General features: G+C 40.8%; 1 protein-coding gene across 2 annotated transcripts in view; it reads left to right on the plus strand.

Moving 5' to 3' along the window:
- Window positions 1-143: 143 nt before the first annotated feature.
- IBTK (inhibitor of Bruton tyrosine kinase) overlaps window positions 144-13,530 on the plus strand; it is a 63,891-nt gene continuing 50,504 nt past the window's right edge. For both annotated transcript variants that reach the window (XM_084752089.1, XM_084752090.1), the window contains exons 1-4: window positions 144-325; window positions 5,516-6,202; window positions 9,853-9,949; window positions 11,432-11,556. In XM_084752089.1, the coding sequence (XP_084608215.1) occupies window positions 5,882-6,202; window positions 9,853-9,949; window positions 11,432-11,556 (543 nt within the window). In that variant the 5' untranslated portion in view covers window positions 144-325; window positions 5,516-5,881. The remainder of the gene's footprint in view (window positions 326-5,515; window positions 6,203-9,852; window positions 9,950-11,431; window positions 11,557-13,530) is intronic.

The following is a 13,530-nucleotide window of genomic DNA, read 5'->3' on the forward strand; positions in this document are numbered from 1 at the left end:
GGACTCTAGGGAAAGGCCACGCCACGCTAGGGCTTATGGTCCGGTCCCGACCAATCACTGTGGGGCATACGGGAACTGCAGCCAATCAGCGCCCATCTTATTCCCGAGTCCCTCCCGCGCTATCCCAGGTTTCCCCCCCCCCCCCCAAACCCGGTCCCGGCACCGGCAGTCGCAGCTGTCTCTGCTGCCGCCACCGGAGGTGACTCGGGCCATCCCGGCTCCTGGCTCCTTTCGTTGTCCCCGGTCGCCTTCACTGAGAATGAGTCCCCGCGCGGCCAGGCGCCTTCTCCGCGGAGACCGCCGGCGCATCTTCATCTAGCGACTGGTGAGAGCAGGGGCGACGGCGTCCTGCCAGCCCCGCGGGGACAGCAGGGCGCGGGGAGGGGACTCGCGGGAGGGGAAGCTGCTGGGCTGTCGCTGCCGCGTGGCACGGGCGGGGGTGGCCTAGGAGCGCAAGCCCCGCCGCCCCTTCCAGCTAATGAATGGCCTTGTCCCCTCGAAGAAGTACTACGTCGCCAGGCTGCCCGACACGCCCTCCAGCGACGTTGCAATTTTAGTTCCGAGAGTTGTCCGGTGTCACTTCCCCCCCGGAGCCCTTTCCTAGAGGCGTCCTGACTCCCTTAAACCCTTGGTGGAGTTTGCAGAGTTTTTGAGTTCTCGTGGGCCTTGCTGAGTTGGCAGAAGAAGCAGGTCTTAAGTGGACGTTTGCTGCTGTGTGGAGTGGGGCTGGGGTCTGTTCTGCAGGGACAGGGTAGAGGGGGCCTTTTGTTCGTAGCTATCGGGTTGCAAGGGAATAATTTTAGTTCGGGGGGGGGGGGAAATGGCCAACCCAGACATAAGCCATCTTTGATTCTGTTATCTAACGTCGTCATAAAACTTGAGTTGTGTTCGCCAGAGGGGATATTTTTCAAGCATCGGAAGTTGAGTAGCACCTGTTTGCTTTTACCACTAAGTAGGACATTTGAAGTAGAAGATCGTCCGAAATATTGAAAGCGTGAAGGTTGCCTGCCACCCCTGGCCCCTCCCCCCAATGTGTGGCTAAATGCAAATTCACAAGCAGTTTTGCCCAGTTCCTTACTTCTCTGTTGAGTTACTTTCATTTGTTTTTATTGTTTTAGAGACCTACTTGACCAAACGTGAGGATAGGACTTTTTTAAAAACCTGTTTTCTAAAAAAAAATTTTTTTTTTGCAAAACTTTAGTCACATGTGTAATGATTTTATTTCATTTTTGACTTTCAAGGTGTTTCTGCATTATACAGTTCTAGACCGAATGAGCACACCTGCTAAAAGATGTCAGTATGATTTGTTACTTCCAATGACACACACGATTTTCGTATTACAGGGGGATAATTCTTTGCCTCATCCAGAGGTGCACTTACTCCTTAAATTTTGGGGAAATTTTCTTTTATGAAAATGAGACAAGTATTGCATGAAACTTAAGTGTCTAGGCCCTTTACACAGGGAATATTTGAGAAAAACATTAAAATGCCATATTAGTAGTGCTAAGTTACTAAATGCCCTAATAAGTGCTCATTAAAAATGTTTTTTTAGGGATTATTAGACCTTCTCTTTCATTATGACTCATAATCTGTGACTTATAGCATTTAAATTAGTACAGATACAAGTATACAGGGGAGGTGTTTTGGTTACTGATTGTGAAAATTATGAAGTATAGAAGTCTTCCCTCTGCCTTACTGTAAGGAGCTTAAAGTCCTTACATGTGGGCAAGACGTGTGTGTGTGTGTGTGTGTGTGTGTGTGTGTGTATGTGTGTGTGTGTGTTCAAGGGAGGTTATTGTCACTAGTTCACAAAGGAAAAAATGGAGGAATGGAGAGCTGACGTTCTTATGACCTCAAATGACAGTCTTTCTTGACTACACTGGCATTATCTCCTATTGACATTCCTGTTTTGAAAGAGCCAGTTGATTGACTGGTGGCATCTAGAGGACTCTTCTCATGGAATGACATTTTTAGATAAGCTTCTTGCTTCCTCATGATAAGGTGAAGGGAGTCATATTTTTAGAGGCAATAATGGAGTTGAATGGAGACCCAGTTAATTTAGATAAAGCTCTGAACATACATGCCTCCATGAAAGTGCAAAAGACGGTAGGCACTATGCTTATAAGCACTGAGAAGTAGCCTTTTAAAGATTTGGATGAGAAGTGTTTGATATATATACCTAATATAGTATTGATGGGGATGAGAAGTGTTTGAAGTAGAAAGGGCCCTAATATAGTATTGATGGTTTCTGACTCATTTACCAAAAATATTCCTTCCTACCCCTCCTCTTTAGTGTGCTCTTTAAAAGACAAAACAAAACAAAAACCAACAAAACCTCAAAACACCCACTTGGAACACTTAATGCGCCAGCATGTGTTTCCACAGTGATCCCTGAGCCTTGGGAGGATAGGGTGTGACACAGATGTCCACAGTCTCTTAGTCTGCAGGCTGACCTGGTGTGGGTCTCTGTGTTAAATAGCCATCAAGGGCTGAGAGATGCAGGGATCTGTGGTTAAAATGAAAAGTCCTTAGAAGTGGTTAAATGCTGTGCTCATTAGCAGAGTTGTCTGCTGGGGCCTGTGACCTATCCAACCACTTTGGCCTCTTAATGGTGCTAAATGTGAGTTCTGTCTTATGGAGCAAGCCTGTAGTCCAATCAGAATGTGTTTACTCTGTGACATTTGTGATACTATTACAACAGGGAGCATGCATTGTCAAGGTGGTTGTTGTAATTCACAGGGGTCATAGTTGGGTAAGACTGTACATTACATTTCTCTATTACTAGATAAAGCTGTTTAACATTTTAATTTTTTTTAAGGGATTGGATATATCAGGCATTAGGGGAGCAGGTGATTAACTATGGGTGATTGTAAGGCATGTGAACCATTGTTCAGGACTCAATGCCGACCTGGGCTGGTGGAGCAGTAGCTGGGGTTGAACCGTTGACAGTAGCTAAGCTAGCAGCTATATTTTGCTCAGTTTCTCTCCAGCGTTTCTTACTGTTAGTGTCCAGAACATGCTGAAGAAAAGACCCTAGACTCAAATAGTATGCAAACAACAAAGAATGTTTATTCTGTAGGACCAACATGTTGGGGGTCACCATTCAGACATGATGGCGACCCCAGGTGAGCTTGTAGGCTCTTCTTAAAGGCTTAGGGGAATTCCTAAGGGGGTGGTGTAAGTAATCATTACCTTGTTGGGATCGCCACTCAGTCAGGGTGGCAACCCCTGGTGAGCTCCCTGCCTCTTTTTACAAGCATTTAAATTCCAAAAAGGGGTTAAGTAATCATTTAAACTAGAAAGCCTGGCAAACTGAGTAAACACAGGGCTGCTCTGGCCAGGTCATGAGTTTATCATGAGGCAGAAGATTTGTAGGTCGGCAGTATATCTTTCTTAACCAATTATACCAGCAGTAAAAATCATTTTTAAATTTATTTTTCTCTGGCCAGGTTATGGCTGTCTCTGGTTGGCTGCCCACTCTTTGCAGCATTTTCAGGGACTGCTGAACCTACCTCTGAAGAATGGAAGAAGCAGGCCCAGGGCTGCTCTGAACTAATGGAAACTGAAGCCTGTTGCTAGACTTACTTAACCTGGCCTCTCAGTATCTGTCATATATAAGGCAAAGTTTTATTTGTAACTTATCTGTTGCTTGGTTTAGGCTTCTGTGTTAGTTTTGTTGTTGTTGTTGTTTTGTTTTGTCTTTTACTGCTGGAAGACCAACACAACTTGTAAAAGAAAGAGCTTATGTGGGGCTGTGGCTTCAGAAGGTTAGAGTTCATGGTCATGGCAGAGCTAAAGCACCATGGCAGGAACAGCAGAGAGGAGAGGAGAGGGGAGGGGAGGGGAGGGGAGGGGAGGGGAGGGGAGGGGAGGGAGGGAGAGAGAGAGAGAGAGAGAGAGAGAGAGAGAGAGAGAGAGAGAGAGAGAGAGAGAGAGAGAGAGAGAGAATAGAGTCTTGAAACTTTAAAGCTGGCTCCCACTGGCGTGTTTTCTCCAAGGCCATATCTCATAGACTTCTCCCAAAATGTTTCCACCAACTGGGGACCAAGTATTCAAAAATATGAACCTAAGGGACCATTCTCATTCAAACCAGTATAATTATGTATCCTCCCCTCCCTGATTTCCAAAGTATTTACCACCCCACCCGCCATTTTTTTTTCTTACCCCATCAGCCAAGCCAGAAGCCTTGAATATTACCTTACTTTAGAGTTCTGAATATAACTGAATTGTGTATTTCAAGCATAAAAGGCTGTTTAACATCCAGCCCATCATGATCAGGAAAAGCAAGAGTGGTGTGAGTTTTAGGCCTTGAAAGAGTAAAATGAATGATTTGACAATTTTGCTATATGTTGTGTTTTTAGTTTTAACATTTTAAACAACTTGAGGTTCCTTTTCTTTGTGCCAGTTAAGTGCCATAGATTTTTTTTTTATTCTTTTCTTTCAGGTTCAAATTGACATTTTGAAGTGGGTGAGGTTTTTGATTTTTGTTTGTTTGCTTTTGTGGGCCTGTACTCAGTTAAAAACTCTATAGGTTTTCAGAAACAGGCCTGGAGTCAGAGAGAAGTGCAGGTCAAATAGTGCATTGCTCTCATTTCAGAAAAGGGAGGCATAATAGTCAGTATCAGAAAGCTAGTTAGATGCTAACTTCTACTACATTGTGGTCCAAGTGGGTGTGGGAATAACATATATATATATATATATATATATATCTATCTATCTATATATCTCCGAGTTTTCACTGTACACACAGTTGAGTCATGCCCGTCTCTAAAGAGTCTTCTAACTGCTTTTTTTAGTTCCCAAAGATCAGATGATAAAGGAAAGGTTTACACACTGTGTATTAGGGAAAGCTTTCCCTTCTTTTATCTTTAAAATTTTTCTATAACTTTCAGAGTTATATTGACTCTCATCATTATTTTATACTTTGAGAGTTCAGGTGACACTTTTTGTACGTGGCGATCATAAAAGAAAACCCTCTTATGTTTTTCACGGCTTCATTTTTTATCTTTGTCTCTGAGCCATTTAGAATTTATATTAATATAGGTATAGAGTGTAAAAAAATTATTCCTTTCCAGTTGCTTTCCTGTCTAGTTGTTCTGATATCCTTTAGTTTAATTATTTCCCTGTAACAAGGTGAGGAGAGATGTTGCCTACCGTGCTGCAATGGGTTAACTGTTAATTGTTGTGCTAATGGTTATGAGGTAGTTTTAGGTGGTGGCCATTTGGGAGAGGATTCTCCTGAAGATTTGAATGTGTTTATAGCTTCTGGAGACATAGCTTCTGGAGACAGAGCTTCTGGAGACAGAGCTTCTGGAGACAGAGCTTCTGGAGAGTAAAAATCCAGAAGAATGTGGAAGGGAAGAGGCCAATGTGAAAAGTTGAAAGCTTTTTCTTTTCTTTCTTTCTTTCTTTTTTTTTAATGACTTAAGGATATTTCAATGTGGAGTTACTTATACTGTCAAGTACTTCAAGAGAGTTAGATTTGTAATTTTTCTTTTACTTTGTCTCCCTACAGGTCACCCTTGCAATTATGGATATTTGAGAAGCTCCAACAGTGTGGAGGGGGAGTTCCCCTCCTCACTCCCCCTTGGTGCTTGGCTTCAGGAATAATTTATAAACTGGGATTTTTATTTTCAATGAAGAACTTGTATTTGATATGAACTTTATAGACCTATTTATAAAATTTTGATTTAAGTGCCAAAAGATTATACAAAGATATATAGTTTTATATAATCGCTGTGACTGTTTAAATTATAACCCCCAAAGGGTCATCTTTTCTCAATAATTCTTCCTGAATAGTATCTTTGTGTCCTGGCTTTTTCATTTTTAAAATTTGCTTAAGTGACTGTTGTGAAAGAGTAAGCAATATAAAAGCATTAGGATGGATTCCGCCACCCCTGACTGCACATCAAAATGCAGATCCCTGAGGCATGCTTTGGATGTCCTTTCTGTGGTAACTAAGGGGAGTGAGAACCAGGTGAAGGCCTTCCTCTCCAGCCACTGTTACAATGCTGCAACTGTCAAGGATGCCTTTGGCAGGAGCGCCCTGCACCTGGCTTCCTCCTGTGGGAAGAAAGGAGTATTAGATTGGCTTATTGAGAAAGGAGGGGATTTGCTGGTGAAAGACAAGGAGTCGGGCTGGACAGCATTGCACAGAAGCATTTTTTACGGACATATTGATTGTGTTTGGTCTCTGTTGAAGGTAAGTGTCATTAGTGTCTTTAAAACTTATTTATTTAGGTGTGTGCTTTTTCTTTTTTCCTCTTCCTCTTACTGAAAATATATTTTCTCTTCTCACATTATGTATCCTGCTTATGGTTTCCCCTCCCTCTTCCTCCTTCCCACCTCCAATCCCATCAAGATCTAGCCCCTCTCTCTCATTAGAAAACAAACAAGCCATGCCTTGATCCCAGGGTGGGAGACAGACGCAGACAGCTCTCTGTGAATTTGAGGCCATCCTGGTCTACATTGTGAGTTTCGGGACAGCCAGGACTGTATATTGAGAACCTGTTGTGAAAAAACAAAAAAGGAAAAAAATTAAAGAAAGAAAGAAAGAAAGAAATACGCTTCTTCTCTGGGATTATAATAAAATAAAATATAATAAGGTAAAACAAAAACTAACACATTGCAGTTGGACAAAACAAACAAAAGGAAAAGCGCCCAAGAGAAGACACAAGAGACAGACCTACTTGTTTACACACTCACTCAGGAATCCTATAAAGGCACTAAATTGGAAGCTATAATATATACACAAAGGAGCTCTAGGGTAAAAGTAATAAAAATATAGATATAAATAAAATAGATAAAAATAAATTAAAAAAATAAAAGTAAGAGCCCAGACATTACATTGTGAGTCAAGGGCCTTCCGCTGAAGTTGTTGAGTTGATTTTCTGTTGGCATCTACTGCGGGACATGCAGCCTGCCCTTAAGAGTAGCTTGTTTCCCTAGTGAGACTCCCTTGGAGAAAACGAAATTGTCATTTGCAAGTAGCTATCAATTGGAGATAGCTCCTGGGTTAGGGATGGGGATACGTGTCTACTTTCAGCTCTCAGACCCCATCTGGTGCAGACCCGTGCGGGCCCTGTGCGTGCTCCTTTCTCTGTGAGTTCATATGTGCTTTGGTCCTGTCGTTTAGAAGGCCTGGTTTTGTGTGTATCTTCCATCCCTTCTGGCTCTTGCCCTCTTTCTCCCTTCTCTTCTGAGAGGTTTCCTGAGCCCCCAGGAGAGGGATTTGATGGAGTCGTCCTGTTAGGGCTGAGTGTTCTAAGGTCTCTTACTTTCTATTCATTGTCTGGCTGTGGGTCTCTGTATTTGTTTCCATCTGTTGCAGGAGAGTGTCTCTCTGATGATGGCTGAGCAAGGCACCAACTGCCTCCCTGGCTAAACTTTAGATGTGTGCTTTTTAAAATCTATTTCAGGTTGTATTTTCCAAGAGAGGTTTATATTTGTTTGATACTCTTATAACTCAACTTTAGATTTAAAATCCCATATGTCTTATTTACACATTTCATATAAAAATTCAAATACACATCAAAGCTCACAATGTATAATGAGCTATTGTGCAATTTTCTGTTGTGTGCTCTGTATGTTACTGGAAGAAAAAACCTTGAACAGAATTGATTTGAACAAAAAATGATTTATGAATTGGTAGCACCGAAAACCAGAGAGGTATCGTATGGGGACGTAGCTCGGGGGCAGAATACTTGCCTGATATTCTCAAGGCTCAGCTTTCCACCTCTAGTACCCTGCTCACCCCCCCAGCTCACCCCAGAGAGGCTTGGAGAGCTGTGTTGGAAAACCTCATTAGAGGTTAATCAGTGTCTGTGACCAGTCAGGTCTTCAGTCTGTTTCTCCTTTTATGTTAGGCTTCTGCTTGCTTATACTAAAACTTACTGTTAAAGTTAGTCCAATGTAATATAATTTCATTGGAAGAAAATCTAAGTCAGGCATGATGGTACACACCGTCACTCTGAGAGGAAGAGGCAGGAAGAGCTCTGTGAGTTCAAGGCCAGCCTGGTCTACAAAGTGAGTCCAGGAAAGCCAAGGCTACACAGAGAAACTCTGTCTTGAAAAAGAAAAAAAATTAAAGAGATCTAAAAAGATCTCTTCAAGTATTTAAAACAAGACTTGTAAGTTACCATTGACTGCTTTACTGCTTGTTGAACATCTGTTAGGGATAGCAATTATGGTTTTGAATAATATGTCCACTTCTTATTTAACTAGAATAAATTGTTTTTAGTTTAAAAATTTGATAATTAAAGTCAGCTTAATTTATATGAAATTTCTGACTTCAGTAGAGTCTTTCTGGGTTTGTTTTGCGAATAGCCAAATCATAAGGTGTTTTGAGAAATATGTAGTGTCATTGCACTAATGAACACTGAGTCATGCATTTTATTTTTTAAGAATATTTATATTTAAGAATATTTATAATATATTTATATTTATTATATATTACAATATATAAATATAAATATTTTCATGTTTGATTTCATAAGTTTTTATGCTATATGATAATCAAAATAATTTCTAATGTACATTGGTAGTACAGTATCCTTTTTCTATATCTAAATTGTTTAAGTGCCCTACTTACCAAGTCATATTGGATACATTTCCAAACATAGAACTGTTGTTTTTAACAAAATCTCAATCTTTTGATTTTACCAATAAAGACTCTGGGAAACAGATGCTGGGGTGAAAGTTTGTTATCTCAGAGAGGCAGAGAAAGCACCCAGTTACCTTCCTCCTCAGCTGATGTCCCAAAAGCAAAAGGAAGCCTCCTTCTCTATGATGTCTCAAAACAAACCCCTCAAACTCAGTGTCCGTCCCTTCTACTTCCTGTGTAGCTCGATCTGTCCCCCTGACTTCCTCTTACTCTCTGTTTTTTTTCCCTATGATCATTTTCTGTCAACTGGTTGCTTGCTCTGCCTCTTGACCTATGGTTGACCTTGTTCAATCATGTCTTAGATTATAGGTGTTTGCTAGGACTGAGACACACTACAATTAGAAACAGGTTTTTCCGGTCAATAACACTATTTCGGGGTTCACAGTGTGATCAAATATCCTGCAGCATAGAACCCTGATTATGTCTACAGAAGTGGTAGTAACAGTCATTCTTCATACCTGCCCCCACTTCTGTAAGGACCATCACTGATCTGTTGTCTCTCCGTGGAGGGAAAGCTAAAGTTAAAGCATTATTTGGCTCCGGTGGAGCACTCTACTCACCTCGTAATAGTTTCAAAGCAACAAAGAAGAAGACACCAATATTCTTAGTCCCTTCTGATGGGAAACTACCCATTGGCCCTGCTTGTCAAACGTTCTTCCATCTCCCAGTAGTGCCTCATGTGGAGAGGTAATATCTCATAGTGGAGAAGTATTTACCTTGAAGAACTGTCCTGTCTCCTTTGATGTAAAATGTTACTTCAGGGTTGAAGAAATAGCTCAGCAGTAAAGAGTACTTGCTGCTCTTTAGGGGACAGAGTTCATTTCATAGCACTCACGTTGGGTGGCTCCCAAATATGTGTAATTCCAGCTCTAGGAGATCTGATGTCCACTTCTGGTATCAGTGGGCACCTACACACACACACACACACACACACACACACACACACACACACACACACTAAAATTTTAAAATGTCGTTTTTTTCCTTGTTCTACCAATAATTGAGCATTTGATATTTTTTAGTTCTCTTGTATATTAGAGAAAAATATATGTATATATGAGAGATGATTATTAGATGGTTATTTTTCTGTTTTCTATGTGTTTATGGGGTTCATCATTTGATTTTGATATTTAAGAATAGAAGTTGCTGATTTGGAGTAAATTGATAATATGTACTTTTTTTTTTCCTAGCATGGTGTTAGCTTGTATATGCAAGATAGAGAAGGATTGTCACCTTTGGATCTGCTGATGAAGGACAGGCCAACTCACGTTGTGTTCAATAACACTGGTAAGAACCGCTCCACAAACAAGTCCAGCAGCGCAGCTTGCGATTCTGAATAAAATTTTGAGGATTTGTTTGTTTGAACATGTGCAAAGAACTTATACCTTAATGGCTGTTGATTATTTTTATTTTTGTACTCAGAACAATTTGTTTTGTCTTTTTAAAATTGTCTGTAAGAGTTAAAACACAACACAAAGACTGAGCAGTTTATAATTTTTAACTAGTTTAAAGTCATAATTGCATCCAGGAAATAATATCAGCATCTGGAGTAACTGAAAAACGAAAAGAGGAGAAGTAACTATCTTACCCATTTTAAACATTTTAAAACTTAAAAAAATCAATCAGTTTCTGTCGTAAGTGTCTTCATGTGGGTATGTGCTTCTGCATTTGGGTGTAAGTATATCATGCTTGTACGACTCAGTGTGCATGGAGCAGCCAGAGGGTGGCCCTGGATGCTGCTTCTACCTTTCACCTGGTTTCAGGTAGCACCTTTTGTTTTTCTGTGACATCTGCCAGAAGAGGTGTTTTGCAAGGTTCTGGGATTCTCTTGGCTTTGCCTCCTACCACCTGTGGGAGTGCTGGGGTTGCAGGTGCTCACCCCATGTCAGCTTTTATGTGGGTTCTGGGGATTTGAATTTAGGTCCTCACGTGCGTGGTAAGCACGTTTGCCCACTGACCATCTCCCCAGTCCTACTCTCACATACCGTGTCTCTTCTTTCAGTTTCTTTGACCTTTTAGTTTTGGAAAGGGAAGGAGGAAAAATTAAAGGAGAGGATTAAATGGGGGCATTGCATAGTTTGTACGTAAGCTAAGTGAGAACACAGTCACCCCCTACACACGCATTTACACTGCATTGTACATGACAGTCAAAATTTAGTTGTTGTGATTTTGTGTATCAGGACTGAACTGTGAAGGCTAATGTTAGGCTGTGTGTGCTAATTGACATCTGTAATCCCAGGACTTGCAAGGTGGTGTCAGACTGAGGAGGCCAAGGCCATGCTCTGTTACGTAATGAGTCCAGAGGCCATCCTGTGCTCTGGAGATCCTATCTCAGTCCTTCAGTTCCCCTAAAAAGTTAATGTTTGTGTAGTCACATATAGTAACAGTGATACTGTGCTCACTTTTATAATATGAACATAACTTTAAATCTTAAATTTAGATTTTCTTAAACAAGCTAGACATGGCAGGTAGTGGTTCACTGAGCTGAGGTTACATGTTAGCTCTCAGTGAGGACCAACTGCTCTGATTGCTCCTGTTGGATGCAGACTTTCACTATGATTTTGATTTTCTAAGTTTCAAAATCCCTTAGAATTGTATATTGTGTTAATAGGCTATTTTGCAGGACTGCAATCTTTCTAAATATAGGAGCTCCATCAGTTTCTATTGAGCCCTGCCTCGGGCAAACTGATGGTTATTGTGTCTCTGTAATTAGGCTAAATTGTCATTTGCTTAAACTATAACAGTATCAAATCTTAATTTTTATTTCAGATCCCACAGAAGTCTATACTTGGGGAGATAATACAAACTTCACTCTGGGTCATGGAAGCCAGAATAGCAAGCATCACCCGGAGCTGCTGGACCTGTTCTCCAGGAGTGGGGTCTACGTTAAGCAGGTGCTTTGAAGGATCATCTCTGTACTTTGAGAGATAAGATAAAAACTTTGTATTTGATAGTTTGGATTTTGTATATTTTTACTTTTTTAAAGGTCTGAAAACACCATGATGATGAAATTCATTAGGAATTTGCTACTTTTGGTTTTGTTGTTGTTTTGTTTGTTTTTAACTGTATTAACTTCAGTGATATCAGGACCCCAGGCATATGAAATGTTTGTGCAAGGGGTGCTAGGGCATTTATTTCTCGGGTGCATGTGTTGCAGATCAGTGTGATTGTGTGTGTGTGTTTGTGTGTGTGTGTGTGTGTATGTATGTGTATGTATGTGTGTGTATGATCTTGAATTCTTAAATGTGAGTGCACTTGGAGCTGGTAACTTGTGCTTTGCTGTGTGCTATTCATCCTTCTGTTGAATGTAGTGTTCTGCTTGCACAAACAGTGCCACTGTGGGCATGCTCCTCCTCTCTCACTCTTCTCTCTCTCTCTCTCTCTCTCTCTCTCTCTCTCTCTCTCTCTGTGTGTGTGTGTGTGTGTGTGTGTATGTGTGTGTGTGTGTGCGCGCGCGCACGCACGCGTGTGCTTACTGTTTTTAATGTTACTCCTCTTTTGTTTTCATATTACCATGGGCAGTCTTGTAAAGTATTTAAATTTAACAGGTCTGAAGTCTTGTTTTTGCCACTCACATTGTATTCCTTTTAATGCTAAGATATTTACGTTTTCAGCCTCAGATCACATCACTTGTCCTCATCTTTGTCTTACAAGCTCTGTTAATCTTTTCTGTTACTATAAAAGATGCCTGAGATTTTGAGAAAGGAGGAAGGATATATTTTGGATCGAAGCTGTGGAGTCCATGGTTAGTTTGCCTTGTTTTGGGTCTGGTGAGGGAGCACAGCCTGTTGGAGACTGTGGTGGAAGACACTGCTCACCTAACAGCAACCAGGAAACAGCGAGTGTGAAGGAGAGACTGGTATCCCACAGTCCCCCAGTGACCCTTTATCTCCTTTTACTAACCCCCACTTGTTGGGGTCCTTTCAGTAACACTAATCTGAGGACCAAGCCTTTTATACAAGAGTCTTTAAAGGACATTCTAGATTCAGACTATATCATGAGGTTAGCTGCCAAGCCTCTCTTCAGCTCTTCTTGGATAGTGATGACAGTGTCCTAACTTGACTTCTTAGCTTTTCCTTGTTCATATTCACTTCTATTTCTTGTTGTTACTTATTATTTTGTTTTAAACTAAGTAATTTAGCTGATTGATCTTTGGGTAAATCCAGACTACATGGTTTAGAATGTGAGGCCTTTTCAACTCATAATTTCCTTCTCTCTGTCTCATCTCTGTCTTCTCTTTCTCTCTCTCTCTCTCTCTCTCTCTGTCTCTCTCTCTCTGTCTCTCTCTCTGTGTGTATGTGTGTGTGTGTGTGTGTGTCTGTGTGTGTCTTTTTTGGCTTAACCTAGAATAGGAGCCTGGAGATTTTAGTAATGTTCTTACTTCACCTAAGGTCATGGGTCATGTGTCATTACAAGCCCTTAGCTCATATTTGAAGATAGAACTCTCAGTTTTTAAGATTACTGTGCATGCCTGGCTTACCTATGACAGTTCCAGTTCTGGTTTTGATGGTTTTTCTGGTGTAATTGTTAATGTTATCCCCTTTAGCTAAAATATATTTGGATGATAAATGATAAGAATATTATATTATGCTTTGGTATAACACCACAGCAGTTACACTCTTTTATTTGAAAGACATAATCTGATGGGTCATAACCAGCATGGGTTTTTTTTCTTAAGGTAAAAAAGTTAATTATAGAGAATATTTAATTTTGAAAGGCCAGGAATAGGAGCTTGTATAAGAGTGAGAAGAGACTAAAGAATGGAAAGAATGGAATGGTGGTGTAGTAAAATCTGCCTCTCTAGCCCTGGAAAAACTTAGGATAATGAAAGAACTTAGAAGAGTGGGCGCCATGAGCCTGGTGTCAGA

Source organism: Acomys minous (assembly GCF_964271855.1).
Source record: "Acomys minous genome assembly, chromosome: 13".
Taxonomy (NCBI): domain Eukaryota; kingdom Metazoa; phylum Chordata; class Mammalia; order Rodentia; family Muridae; genus Acomys; species Acomys minous.